The sequence below is a fragment of the Mastacembelus armatus genome, chromosome 14 (assembly GCF_900324485.2).
Source record: "Mastacembelus armatus chromosome 14, fMasArm1.2, whole genome shotgun sequence".
Classification (NCBI taxonomy): domain Eukaryota; kingdom Metazoa; phylum Chordata; class Actinopteri; order Synbranchiformes; family Mastacembelidae; genus Mastacembelus; species Mastacembelus armatus.
The window spans coordinates 5,964,844-5,979,084 of NC_046646.1; the positions used below are offsets into that span (position 1 = coordinate 5,964,844).

The 14,241-nt window shown below is 40.5% G+C and overlaps 1 protein-coding gene across 2 annotated transcripts in view; it reads right to left on the bottom strand.

The window, feature by feature from the left end:
- The window catches only part of med13a (mediator complex subunit 13a), a 66,313-nt gene that overhangs the window by 31,821 nt on the left and 20,251 nt on the right, over window positions 1-14,241 (bottom strand). For both annotated transcript variants that reach the window (XM_026328074.2, XM_026328073.2), the window contains exon 4: window positions 211-356. In XM_026328074.2, coding sequence (XP_026183859.1) covers window positions 211-356 — 146 coding nt within the window. The remainder of the gene's footprint in view (window positions 1-210; window positions 357-14,241) is intronic.

The following is a 14,241-nucleotide window of genomic DNA, read 5'->3' on the forward strand; positions in this document are numbered from 1 at the left end:
CTTCTAAAACCATGACCTAAGGTGAACCTGCCACTATAGGTATCTATCATAGTGAGATTACATACAATACATGTTTTAATTGTCCCAAACTGGGCTGGAGAATTCACAAAGGATGCAGTGTTTACTTTAGCTGTGTAACATGTTGGCAGTACTTTTGTAACTGAATTCACTGATGTGAGTGTAAAGCTGCCAGGTATAGGAGAGACCCACCTTGGAAGGGGCTGGACGCCTGCTGAGCCAGAGTGAGATGCTCCTCTGTCAGATGGTACACAGGCTGGTGCTGGTTGATCTCCACACTGGTGCATACGTTGCTCTCACCATGCAAGAAGAAGGTGAAGGCGCAGGATAGATGCTCGCTGTGGGGAGCAAGAAGGAAAGGAAGAGCGAGATGACTCAATCGAGATCAAACTAATACTCACATTTGAGAAGAAGAATGGCTTTGCAATGAATAACTCCAATATAGTGTGAGGTTGAGAACTGACTGCTGTGGGAAAAAAAGAATATCTAATGTTCATGTTCCTGCTCAAAGAAAGAAAAGAGTTGACAGAGGAAAGGTAGAGAGACAGAATATGATTATAAAAACTTAGCCTTTTTTTGTGAAAGCCTACCATGGAATCTCACCTCTCATTCATATTCTGTTTTAACATGAGAGATTCATAATCAGAAGGATGAACACAGGGACAAATACAAGAAAATAAAAGCTAATCTACACACCATTTGGTCATAGAAAAACTCTTTATATGCTTGTATCAAACCATTCTGACCATTGGACACAACTGGACAACACAGTTGGTTTCTGTGTGCAATTGTTTTTGTGATTCTGTCTATGTAGTGTGGCTACAGCAGTGTGAAAAACAAGGGGGTTCGCCCTGACTAACCCTGGCTTTTTAAATAGCAACTCAGATAAAACAGTACCTTTTCTTTCTCCCTGTCTCACACACACAGACTGCACATAACAGCTCTTCTGCTTAAAACAATGCCTGTCTGTGCCAGTCTGACCTCAACACACAACAGCACACAAGTGACAAGTTGAAGAAAAAATGGAAAGCACGGATGAGGCAAATGGAAGAAGAGAGGAGTAGAGAAAAAAGCAGGGCATTGTCTGCGGTCTTTCCTCTCTTTTACAGCTTAGACATCACACACACACACACACACACACACAAAGTTACACAAATGCAGAGAGCGCAGAGACGGCGAAAGTGACGGATGACCAAATGAAAGTGGACACGGTGAATTTTGAAGTGGATCAAAGAGGGTTGTCTCCACAGAGAATTTTGGTTAGGCAAATATCAGTCTTCTGTCCCGCTCTCTCTCTCTCTCTGGCACACCTACTCTGCAGGATTAAAAAAGGCGAGTAGAAAAGGAGAGCAAGGCAGAAAGGCAGAGCGCACACTTCACTGACATAATACCTCCTATGCATCGGACAGTTGCCGGAAGTTTCACAGAGCTCGACATCCATCCTACACTTTTTAACCTGTACAGATAAGGTGGCTCTAGATAGAGAGTGGATATGAATGTATTACAGTTATTTTCTGTAGCTGGAAGCAAGTAGGCTAATGAAGGAGAGTCAGAGCAAGATTTTTACATCCAGGTCCATATATAAATGTCTACATTTTGACATTTAGGTATTTAACCCTTTAAAACCTGCCATAGAACAAGGCCACGAGAGCATATCTTTACATTTTTACATGCTGTTTGTTTGGAGCATTTTAATTTGCCATACATCAATGCAATCCTTATATCCCAAATTTTAATAATATGTATCTAATAAGTCCATACTAACTAAATAAATTGATAAAATGTGCAATAAAACACATTTTTTAAACTCATTTTTCTAAATACATAAATGTCATGTCAAAATTGTAAATACAAAAAAGTTGTAAGTCATTTCACACCACCTAAATCTTATTTTGAGTGTGTCCATAACATGACAGCATGTACATCAACTATATCTTGTCAGATATCTGAGCATACATATCTTTGTATAAGACCTTGTTCGTCCATTAGAAAGTGCAAGAAACAACAAAAAAATTAAAATCGTTTTTACTGTGTTGAAACTTCAGAACACATGAACACATGAATTTTTTTTGGATCAAAATACATATATAATCAGGAATAACTGATTGTATAATTCTATAAATAGTGTGCGCTTTTTACTGGATTTCTGCAAACCCATTACTCGGAGTAAACTATGCTCTGAAACATGTTGAATGTGTGATATGTAAGTGTAACTCCTCCGGTTTCATATGCAAAAAGAATTATTGCTCTATCTTATTTGGTTGCAATTCTACAGGCATTTAAAAACAGAATTGAAAATGCCCGCGCTCCCGTCGTAACGACACATTTAATAAAATGTTTACAGTATATGCCTAGATGCGCACTACAATGCAAGTGATGGCAGGACAAATTCAGCAATCCCAGCTCTGTGAGAAAATAAAAATCTGAAGTTCATCTAAGGCTTCAACAGTCTGAGTTGTTGGGCACCCAGACAGAAAACAGTCATGCATTCTAGAGATTAGCTGAAACTATCACCAGAAACCATCACCAGTCTGAGCCCAACCAATCAGGCAGAGTACCATCCAAACACGTTTAAGTATAAAATTCTCTCTGTTCCGCACTGCTTCCCTGCCTGAGTAACAGACTTGATTTGGCTTGTCTGAGGCTACGTTCAAATGACATTAGCACTGTATGAAATAGTGCAGTCCCCTTGTTCATTCAAATGACGTTATCATATTGATGTGTTTGAAGTACCAACAGTGTCCAGAAAAACATGCAGGTTGGTCTAGGCCATCAGGACGCAATGCAACTCCGAAGTGCTGCCCAGGACCATGAACCATCTCATAAGTGACCTGGTGGACTGGTTCTTAATGTGAACACTGTATTTTTAACATTGTTATAATCAATGACAAAAACTGCCTTGATTAATTTTCCAAAGCATAATAGTCATGAGTGAAATTCTATTCCTATAATATTATGAATCAGTGATTGTTTTGATGGCTGGTGAGCCTTACAACTGTTACTCTTTTACATACAAACAGAAACATAGATTAAAATAAAGGGACTGAGCAATCACTGAAAGCCCATAAATGGGGTGTATTGTGATCACAAATGCTACATCCCATTACTTAAATAAACAGAATACTTTACTGAGCTTTGTCCAGCATCCCAAAATGACAATGTAGTAAAATGTCATTCATTCAGGCTTAGCTGCCCAGTGAGAAAGGTAGATGACAAAATGCAGTAGAAGTAAGATAAAAACAGTGATCACCCAAGAAGAAGCAGAAGAATAAATGCAAACAAGAAGGAAACACTGGTGAGCAGCCAGGTGAGGTTGTAAAAAGACAGCTGGGGAATTAGGCCACATGCTGGCACAAAGAACAAAGACACCTTTGTTTGGGAGGTGTGTCACAACTGCTCCGGTGCTGATGCAGTAAATTACATTTGGCTCCTTTGACTCACTAAACCATCTTGTGGGTGTGTGAAAAACAGCAAGTGAAGAACTAACGATGGGACGCAGAAGAGCCATTCTCATTTGCACAGCATGGGGCTGAATTATGGAAGCAGTGGCAAAGTTGGGATGAGGCAGAATAGCAAGAATGATCTTGTTGTCAGTGCAAGAATGCACATGCCGCTAATACCATGATGTATTTATGTACATGGAGGAAAAGAGAAGTAATATCCTAGAGAACAACAACTGGCTAATAGAAAGCAAGTGAGTAACAGACTACAACAGATGGAGACTAAATGTGTTGACATCAACAGAACTGCACCATTCTCCTAGCATACACGAAGAACACCTGACCCTATACATTCACAGAAATCTGTGTTTGCAGGGCACTTGTAAGCTTGAGGTAGAGGGCTGCCATCTGTGGCTCAACAGGCAGAAGTACAACCCAACCCTATCACACGTGCAGTATCACACCAGACCCAATTCAGTTCTATGCAAATGTGACTGTACAGATTCACCTGTAAGTGTCAAGAGTATAGGTTAGGATTATCTGACATGCCAGCTGACATTAAAAGGCATCACATTATGATGCAGTGATGAAATATGACTTTATCTCTCTAAATATCTCGCTGATTTTGTAACCTGTTTTTGTCAACTTGAATAAACTCTATAAATGTATAAATGCACTTATAGTAACAGTAACTTCACTTTTTGCTTCTGACTGGAGACAGACATAAAATTATCCTGTTGGCAAGCCTTACAAAATATTTCTATACACAATTAATAATATTACAGATATACTTTAAATGTCAACAGGTGCCTAGTTAGCATTTGGCCACGTGTTGAAATATCAACAGCAACACATGACATGTTTCCTCAGCACTGCTCCTCTCACTGACAGACATGGGGAACAGGACTTAGTGAAATTTATGCTGTGACAAACTGTCTCACAAGCCTACTGGATCCAGCTCTGTGTATGCAGAAGTATTCACTGTCATGTTCACACATGACACACACAAGCACAGCATCATGCAAAATTCAACTCTTCTCCAAACATCAAAGGTCTGCCAGCGCTCCAAACAGCTACACACACCTCAGCATATGCACGACGCATACCTATAAGTCAGCTGTTGAGCATGGTGATAATGGGAGTGTGTGGTGGCTGCAGATAGATAGATTAGATGGGCAGATAGAGAGATAGATAGATCAATAATTGACAGAAAAAACAGCTGTCTGCAGCACACTGTTCATGAGCTAATAGAGAAATCATACAAATACTTATCTTATTTGGTTGCTCTATTATTACAGCAAACAAATTCAATTCACTATTTAACACTGGAAGCAAAAAAAGAAACAGCAGACTACAATGTATTTAAAATACTGGGCTAAGAGGCCTTCACAACAACAAGATACTTATCAGGATGTTATGTTCATTAACTAGATTTGTGGGATCACACTTCTTGTCTTGTTCTGCCTCACTTTCTCTAATGTTGGGAGAGTCAAGGAGGGAGAGCTGCTGGCTGTAGCCTGACAAAAAGCTATAAGATCTTTTAATCATCTTTTTTCTCTGTCTTCACTTTTCCTCCCACTGCCCTCTCCTCTGCTCTTCATCTATTAACCAACAAAGAGACTGGGCTTCTCTCTGATCTGTTCTATCCTTTGCCTCCCCTCACTATCAGCATATGCTTGCTCACACGCCACTGTGATTGTCCAGAGGCACTCCCTGCTCCACCTCTCAGATGCAAATGGCTGGTGGCCTTTGGCTCAGTAATGACACAATAAATAAATCCAGTGAGGATTTAGAGTGTGGCTAGATACAAAGGAAGGCAGGTGGGCACATTTGCCTTCAGCTGGCACAACATGGAAAAGGTGCCAAAAGCTGGTGGCAACCTGTAGAGTGGCAGAGGGACAGCGAGTGGAGCTGAAAGTATCACATGGATGGTCTGCTATGTGGCACACAAACAGATGATCAGCCATTTCACTGCCCTAAATGCTAGATATGACTTACCTATCAAAAGACCTAAACAGATGCTCATTACAAATTGTTTCTTTCCAGTATAAAGAACTGGACTGTTCACAACTTAATCTGAGAGCTTATGCGCTTTACCTGCACTAACAGACACCCAGACAGAACGGCATTCTTCCATGTTAAAACAGACAGCTTTTCAGTCTTCTCAATTATTAAAACTGCAATGGGTACCATATTCCATGCTCTTCCACTGTTTGGCATAAATCACACACTCTCTAGGACTGTATCTAATTATTAGTTTCATGAACAAATAATCTAGTTTTGAGAATGTCAAAAGAATTGTCAAAAACATCCATCACAATTTTGCAGGGCCTAAGATTACATGCTCAAATTGCATGTTTTGTCAGACCAACTGTTAAAACCCAAAGATTGTGTTGATGTATAAGCAGGAAATCACCACCAATTAAAGTGTGAGTGAGTGAATGTTTTGAGTTTTTCAAGCATGCCAAATTCAAAATGATTATTGACTTAAAAAACAGTGGCTGATTCATTTTCTGACAAACTATCGGACAACTACAACACTACAATGAAACGATTGTTGTGTCTGTGTAAAATAATTACTTTGTGACAAAACGATCCGATTATCGTCCAGGTTTTATCTGTATCGGGGCTTGACAGCTGATGAGTTTGTGGATTGTTGTTACAGCAAATAGCAACAAAAGTAGTTGTGCATGTACACCTAAAAGAACAGGAGTCCAAATCCACTGGCTGCCTGAGCTGCTATTAATGAATATGCAACGTAATTATTTTATCATGGGATTATGGTGTTCCTGCCAAACTTCAATGCATTAGCAGCATTTTCATTGACTTTTCTCTTTATTCTCGTCCATGTGCCCAAACTGTACCCCAGTGTGATGTCATGTTTTTGGTTGTCTGCACTGTTCTATCTAGCTGCAAAAGTTAGGAAAATGTTAAACGCAGCACTATAAAAGCTGACAGAACTCTACCACTAACCATTAGAAACTGAACTGAGGAGTGTTGGTCATGCACGCACACACACACACCTGTTGGAGGCCCCAAAAACAGTTTGGGGAAGACATGAAGATAGAGAGGAGAAGAAAAGGAAGGAAGCGGCAGAGCTGTGACATTCCACAGATGTTTGTTGGGCTTGGCTGGCCACACTAAGAACTGAGCTTCTGTGCAGCTGATGTACATTTCAGAACAGCATCATCAAGTGTGCTGTCCACTGGGAAGAGGCACCCCTGTATCTCCCTCTTATTATTGCGATCTGGGGCCATGTAAACATGTTTTTAATGGTCATGCGCTGCTGCTGTGACAGGACGTGCTGGCATTGGAACGGTTTCTGGCACAATATTAATAAACAGCCTTTCTCGAATCAAAGCTAAAATATGAACAAGGACAAATTGTGTTGACTATGAACGGTGACGTAAGAGAGAAATCCCAAGAAGCCATTAAAGGAACAAGTAGGCCAGTGATACCAAGGAGTTTGAATAAATGTTTACATGATAACCATAACCACCTGTCAGCAGAATATTGGAAGGTGGCCAAAAAAAAAAAAAGACAAACAAACAAACAAGCAAAAAACACATTGGCAAACCATAAATACAAAACATATTTTCATTAAATAATCAAGTGGTATTTTGGTCTAGATGGAAAGATAACTGAACAAAAGAGGGAGGACAGAAAAACATACAGAAAGTAGACAGCACTGAATTAGAGCGCACAGGGTGATATAATCTTCCCTACTGTCTAGCCACCTGACCACTGGGAAACAACAGCACTGTCTGCCGCTGCCAAAGCAACACAAGCACACAAACACATGAGGCTTTGAGAGGTATTACCAGCTCCAGCTTTAGCCCACAGTTCATACAGGAGAGTAAATGCTGGGGAAAACACTGATGGACTAAACTAAAACTCTAAAGGCCAGCACATTCACTTACAAACACTCAGAGGTCTATTACTTTAAATTGATTTCCCACTGCCACAAACAGGAGGGGGGGTGTCTTTATGCATGTCAGATTAAACTTAGAAAGTAGGTATAGAAAGGGAAAGAGATGGACTGACAAGTCCATAAAAAGCAAAGAAATCTGATCCTCTGCAAGTCTATCATAGACATACACTGATGCAGCCAGAGCTGACTAAAGATAATACTGACATAACCCTGACAGCAACTTAAGTTCCCACTCCCACCCTGTTCAGGCTGGATCACACACACAAATGCAGACAACCACACACACGCACAGCAGGGTCCCTCTAACACACCTGCTGTGAGCTAACAAGAAACTGTATCAGTCTGAGCCAGATACCTTAGCTCTTCTGAAAAAAAATATTTTCTGTAATTATGCTCATTACCATGTCCACGTAATCACTTTGCAACTGCATCGTGACACGACATCTGTTCATTCTTGTGAAAAAGGCACTTAGTGTGTCACTGCAGTGTGATTTAATGCTTTTAGTTGTCAAAATATGTACTGTATTCAAAGTGCACTTGCCAACAGTCCTACTCATTAACATTGTGCAGCATAAGAGACCCTATAAAGCTGTAAGTGAAAAGCTAAATATTTTAGGGTACTATGTAATAAGGATGGAATTTTAAGCCTGTTTGAAACCACACTTATGACAAGTCATGAAGTCATCATGCCATTAGTAATATAAGCTGTGCATTTGTAATAAAGCTTCATCACCCAGAGCTATGGCCAATTTGTCAACCTCATCCTAGATTAAAACTGGGCTTCTGCTGTTAACCCACAAAGCCAATGCCTGCTGCTGCCCTTTTTCTTTTATATTAGCAGAAACACTGAAAATCATGTTATGTGGTTTCAAATATTGTCTGCCAGCTGGGACACATTGCACACATGCACAGACTGCAACTAAATGCCAGGAACAAATTTGTGGGTTTTCCTAAGTCTAACCCAGAGGAATGAGGAAAGGTTAACAGGAGGTCACTGTCTCTTTGTTTTACTGAACAAATTCATTAACTTGCAGAATGTCACAATAAATGTCAGAGGCCTGTTGTGTCTGTGCACTGATATTAGACGTCAGTACCAGGTAAAGGGCTTATGGTGGATATAAAGCTCTATATGGGCTGATAATTAAGACATCAAATGTAAAGCTCAACTGGAGTAGTCAGAGTTGTTTCACTGTTAAATTAAGGGAGAAATGTGACACATACAACCATCCATTATAGTTTTCAACTGCATAAGCTGCAGTGGCTAGAACTGTGTAAGCTTTTTCTAACTAAATTAACTATGTGAGTTGGCTTCAGTACAATTCAGAAAAGGTGACTAATCAGGCCAACATCGAAGGTTACTGTGTCAGCTCCTTTCAGTGGAGAAATGACTTTATTCTCTGTGCACGGCAGTGAACGATTGCTTACTGATGTTTTGAAAAGTTGTTACAATAATCACAAACAATGCTGGGCACAACCCAGTACTGAAATAAGTGTGCAGCAGACAAATACTACAGACTTATAATAAAACAGTGCGCTCAGTAGCAAATCAGAACAAGTACCAGGTCTTTATTAGATAATCAGAAAAACACATTCAGAAACCTTCGATACTGCCCGTCTCTATTAAATAAAAATAATGTACAGTGGATTACAGGCTTCAACTCAACTGAGTAACATTAAAGTACAAAGCTGCCTCCCCCCACTTAAACTTCATGTCCTTACTTCATATTAAAAATTATTACTGATGATGCAATCAATCTGAAGTCATATTTAGAGAGAGCAGTCTGAGTTTATCTCACCCTATAGCAATGTTTCTGTAAATCTTAACATTTATGACTTGTGCAAGCTACAGTTCGGGCACCTTATCGACTACAGTGATAAGGTCAAAGGTCTTACACCATAAAAGAGATGAGCTTTAAATGTGGCCGTCTGTCTGAAGCTATGGATGAAAGGCAGCACCACAGAAATCAGTTACTTAGAAAAGGACAGAGAGGAGGGGACAGAGACAGGAAGGGAATGACACCTGACAGATCAACTGTGATGACTTCTTCAGACCTTTGCTTGACCCCATCCTCTCCCAAAGCCTCCAGTCACATGCCAAGATGGGAGGAATGGGAGGAATGCAAGGTACTGTGGCCAAGGAGGTGGGAGGGTGAGTAGTGCAGGGAACGGAGAGGGAGCAGAGGAAATGAGGACACAGAACTCCCTCCCTTAATGGTGAATTTTGTCCCTGCCGTCCCCGTTTCCTACAATACATGAAAACACAATGATGCCTGTTAACTTTACTAATGAGAAATCTCTTTGATCTCTCTGGGCCTGTAGCTCGCATCAAAGGAAACAAGGATGGCGTTCAGTAGCGGAAATTGGTTGAACACGCTTACAACCACTGCTACGAGTTTCTGTCTCTTGTTCCCTCACACTACTTGAAATTTTCCCAGTGTTTTGTTCACTGTGCACACAGTGTCCAGAGAGACGTTAATCAGAGTCATATTAACTTCTATTTTCTTATTCATTTTTCTCACAAGAATTGCTAGACGTTCACCACCGTGATAGAAATCCATTATCTATTCGTGTAAACTGAATGATGTAAATTCATTTAGGGAGATGATTTACCTGCTTCCCTCAGGAAATAACTTCACAGGTAAATATTGTTTTAACCAGCCCAGTCAACACAAACAGTTCGCTTTGAGGAGGATTATTCAAAATAGAAAACAGAGATAAAAAATGTGTGTATTACAAGATGGTTTCAAATTGAAAGGTCTCTGCAAGGTCAGTGATGGAAAAGACTTCACTTTAAATTCTAACACTAAAGTGATGCAATGGGAAACAGACTATTAATAATGTATAATTGTGCAGCAATTAAGGCAATGACCCATACCAATGAAAAACACTGATATTTTCCTTTAAGAGCCATATTTATCTTCTGGACAGGATCTCTCCAGCAACACGATATATCCAGAGTGCCCGGTCACATGTTCCCATAACCCAGTCTCCCTGGAGTTCTTGTTGCTAGAGAGACTGATGAAGTATAGAGAATACCAAGGTGTAAAGGGGGGGTGGTCGAGTGTTGGGGAGAAGGTTTTTAGGAGAGCTGCTGAGTTGTCCTGTCTCTCTACATGCTATCCAAGCTACCAATCTAAATGCACAGTACATGTTATACATACAGTTTTGTCAGGTTGCATGTTATGTATCTTCAGCAGTAATTGTAATGCTTGTGTGCAGGCTAGCTGATGTCCTTGGTGTGGACTTGCTTGCATGCTGATTGTTGACGAGCATGTTTGTGTGCTTGTGTCCGTGTCTGTGCAGTGCTGGGAGCAGAGAGGGGATAAATTTAGCACTTTAGCCCCAGACTGGAGGCAGTGGCCCTTTATCCTGCACTGTCCTAGTTAACAGAGTGCTGTTTTCTGCTTCCGCCTGCCACAGCACACCAGGACTCACACATTCACCTCCCAGTGTTGGGCCAAAACAATAGAAAAAGAATGTGCTCAGCCACACAGCACACAGTCATGCAGAAAAGTCAGTGGGATGTGTTTATGCGGACACATTTATTATTGTATAACTATGTTTAGCATTCATTCATTCATTATCATTCACTCTTGGGACATGAGCTGCTGCACACTGGCCTCATTTCATAACAACTTGATATGTAAATGATGCTTTCAGTCAGACAACAAGTAAAGGCACAGCAGACAACACATATTTAAGTACACAAAGTAGCCATCCAGCATTCCTGATTGCAGCACAGTGTGACTACACTGCAGATCTGTTAAATGCTGCTTTAAATACAGAATGCACATCAAGTAGACAGAAAGAAATGAAATCTCTTATGTCCTGATCAAATTGAAACATCAAAGCAGGCTGGATTTAATGCTGATCTGTATTTCAGTAACACAGCCAATTAGGACCAAGTCAACGAGTTAGTCTGCCTTCAGCTGACCAATAGTGCACAAGCATCCTGCTTCACCTTGGAAACACACGATCCCAGGGTGCGTTTCCCTGCTGCCATGACAACCAAGAGGAGCTCTCCCTTCCTCGATCCTTCACTCCCCCCCCCTCCATCCCTTGTGTTCTCTCTCACTCTGTCTGTGTTTCATGAAGCCAGTCTAGCTATCAGCATAAGGCTCACCGAAACAACCAGGCTGCACAACTTGGAGGCACCAGCACTCCAGACAAAGAGAATTACTGCCAGCTGTATTAGCACATACTGCAGCATCTGCAGGCATTTGTTTTGAGAATCATATTTAAAACAGCTATTATATATTATTTTTTTTAAATATTTAATTTTAACATCAATCTTGATTTGTTTTCCTTTTATGTAGTGTCCATCTCAGAGTAAAATATTATTACATATAAATGTAAAATATTACATTTCTGATCTAGGAAAAGGTAAAGGAGGAAAACAGGGGCAAAAAAAATATAATCATTGTTAAAAATGCTAAAAATCCAATTTGCTGCCTAGTCTGCACCACACACACTGGGGTAAAATGGGAGGAGTGTGATGTAAACATTTGAGCACAGGCTGAGGTCTGAGGTTATGGACACTGTCAGCTGGCTACAGCCTCCACCAACTGGAGACTTTGGATGCTGCACAGGAGTTGTTCAGTGATCAGAGGGACACACGGTGTTCACATATGCAGATTTGATTTGAGTCACCAACCCAAAAATATCTTTTAGTTTTTAATAGCTGAAAGTCTGAAAAGTGAACATTGAGAGTTCAGTCTGATGACCGTCAATGCCAGACAAGCTGCAATGGAGCATCGCTGTGCAACTGCAATGATTACTAGATTAATTAATTAATTAGTCAATGGACAGAAAAATAATGAGCATCTATGTTGCTAACTACCTTACTGCTGCAACTGCAATTACTTTCATACTTAATCTGCTGGTTATTGTTTCAATTAACTAATAAATGGTAGGGAAAATGTATCGTTACAAAAGACAAATTTAACTGTTAGTTACAGCTCTACATTCATGTATAACTGGCACAGACAAATATGTCTGAAAATCAACTTGTGTGTCTATTGCTATTTTGCAACCAATATGTCAGATGTGGAGTTTCAACACCAGCACCACCACCATAAAATTTCTTACTATCAGAGATCAATTGATGAATATCATTCAAACTGGCGATGAAAATGGCAGTCCTAAAATACAGCATCCCCTAATTCAACCATTTGTCTCACTACAACCATATGGTCTAAAGAAAACAATTTTATTATGTAACTGCATTTGTCCCCCATAAGGAAGAAGTCTCCCTTGGCATGTACACTGAGGTCCCTATGGCAGTTTTTGTAAGACAAACTTAAGTATCTCCACGGTGACAAGACACAAATAAGGGGAAGGAGACCTGGATCACATTCAAGCATGAGAGAGTGTAGAAACGAAAACCCACAGTACTTGAGTCATTTAACAAATTACAACCATCACAGCTCTTCAACAACAGCTCAAGAAATGTTTCACTGTCAGACCAGCTTGTCTATAAAAGCAGCGGTGACAAAGAAAATACAACACAGGTATATAGATTTAGCAAATTTCCATCACAAGTATGTGCTGCTTTGTTTGTTGAAATCCAAGCATGGCTAGGGCACAGCCCAACACACCAAAGGGAGAGGGAAAACATCCTTGACGACACTGAGATTCAGAGTGGTTGCACCACTATTTATAACCCAGCCCAGTCTGCTCCGTGACAGCAGAAGGGGATGAGGTAGAGGAGAGAGTGGGAGAGGGAAAGTGAGACGAGAGAGGGGAGAGAAAGAACCAGACACGCAGACAGAGGGTGGCCTGTGAATTCCACAGCAGAGGAAAAGACCATTGTTTGGTCCCCCCCCCTCCACCCTCAGCCCCTTTGACTGGGGCCCTTTGTGAATCACGTACTAGCTAATAAGGCAATAGCACAAAAGCAAGACATGAATACAGCTTAAAAGAGAAGTGGCTGGTTCTTCACTATTATTTTGTCTACTCCACTGTCTCTTTTTTCTGCCAGTTTAGTGACAATCGGTCATACTTGACCTGAAAGATGTTAAGACCCCATCATTATAGCGGAGTTCAGGCCATTTCTAACCTGGATAGCGTAACTGGCCTCAAAACAAACAAACACATCTGTGCACACAACATTACTCATCATATATCGATGCATGGCCACTATGGCCACCTGACTGGGAAATCTGACAACAAGCGAAACAGCTCCAAAAACAATAACAACCTTGAACATGAACAAACAAAACAGGCAGTTTACTGGCTATTAAGTGAACAATGATTCTAAATGGTTTTTCAAACAAAATTTAGGCTACTGCACTGCTGTTGTTACACAGACAAGCATTAATCTGCCACACTTCACATTATAATTGTAATTTACAAAACCAAACCCTCCTTTTGAGCTGTCAAATGCTGGCAGTCTGTAAAGTGTGGAGTTTGTAGAAAGTCTTGGAGTTGGTGAGACCACATGGAAAAAATGCTATGGTCATTTTCCCTCATAAGAAATGTCTCCATCTCTTATCAATAAACCCAGACACTGACAGCAAAAAAAATCCAGCTCAGCAGATAGTGAGAAGAGGAGGTCAAGGACGTCTTGGTCAAAACACTCCCACACACACGGAAGAGATAGAAGAGCAGTCAAGGCTGGCACTCTGGCACAACAACACCTCTATCTGTCTATTTTAAAACTCAATGCAAAACTGTAATGTTGTGTATAATATAAGGATGTCCCAAGTCATAGGATCAGGGGTAGGTGCCAATTCAGACATTTCTTGATACATTAAGTGTGAAAAAAAAAAAAACTGATGCATTGACGACCCTTTGTTTGCCTTATGTATAGCACCTGTCAAAAAAACGCTCTTTATTAAAAAAGTAACTGCA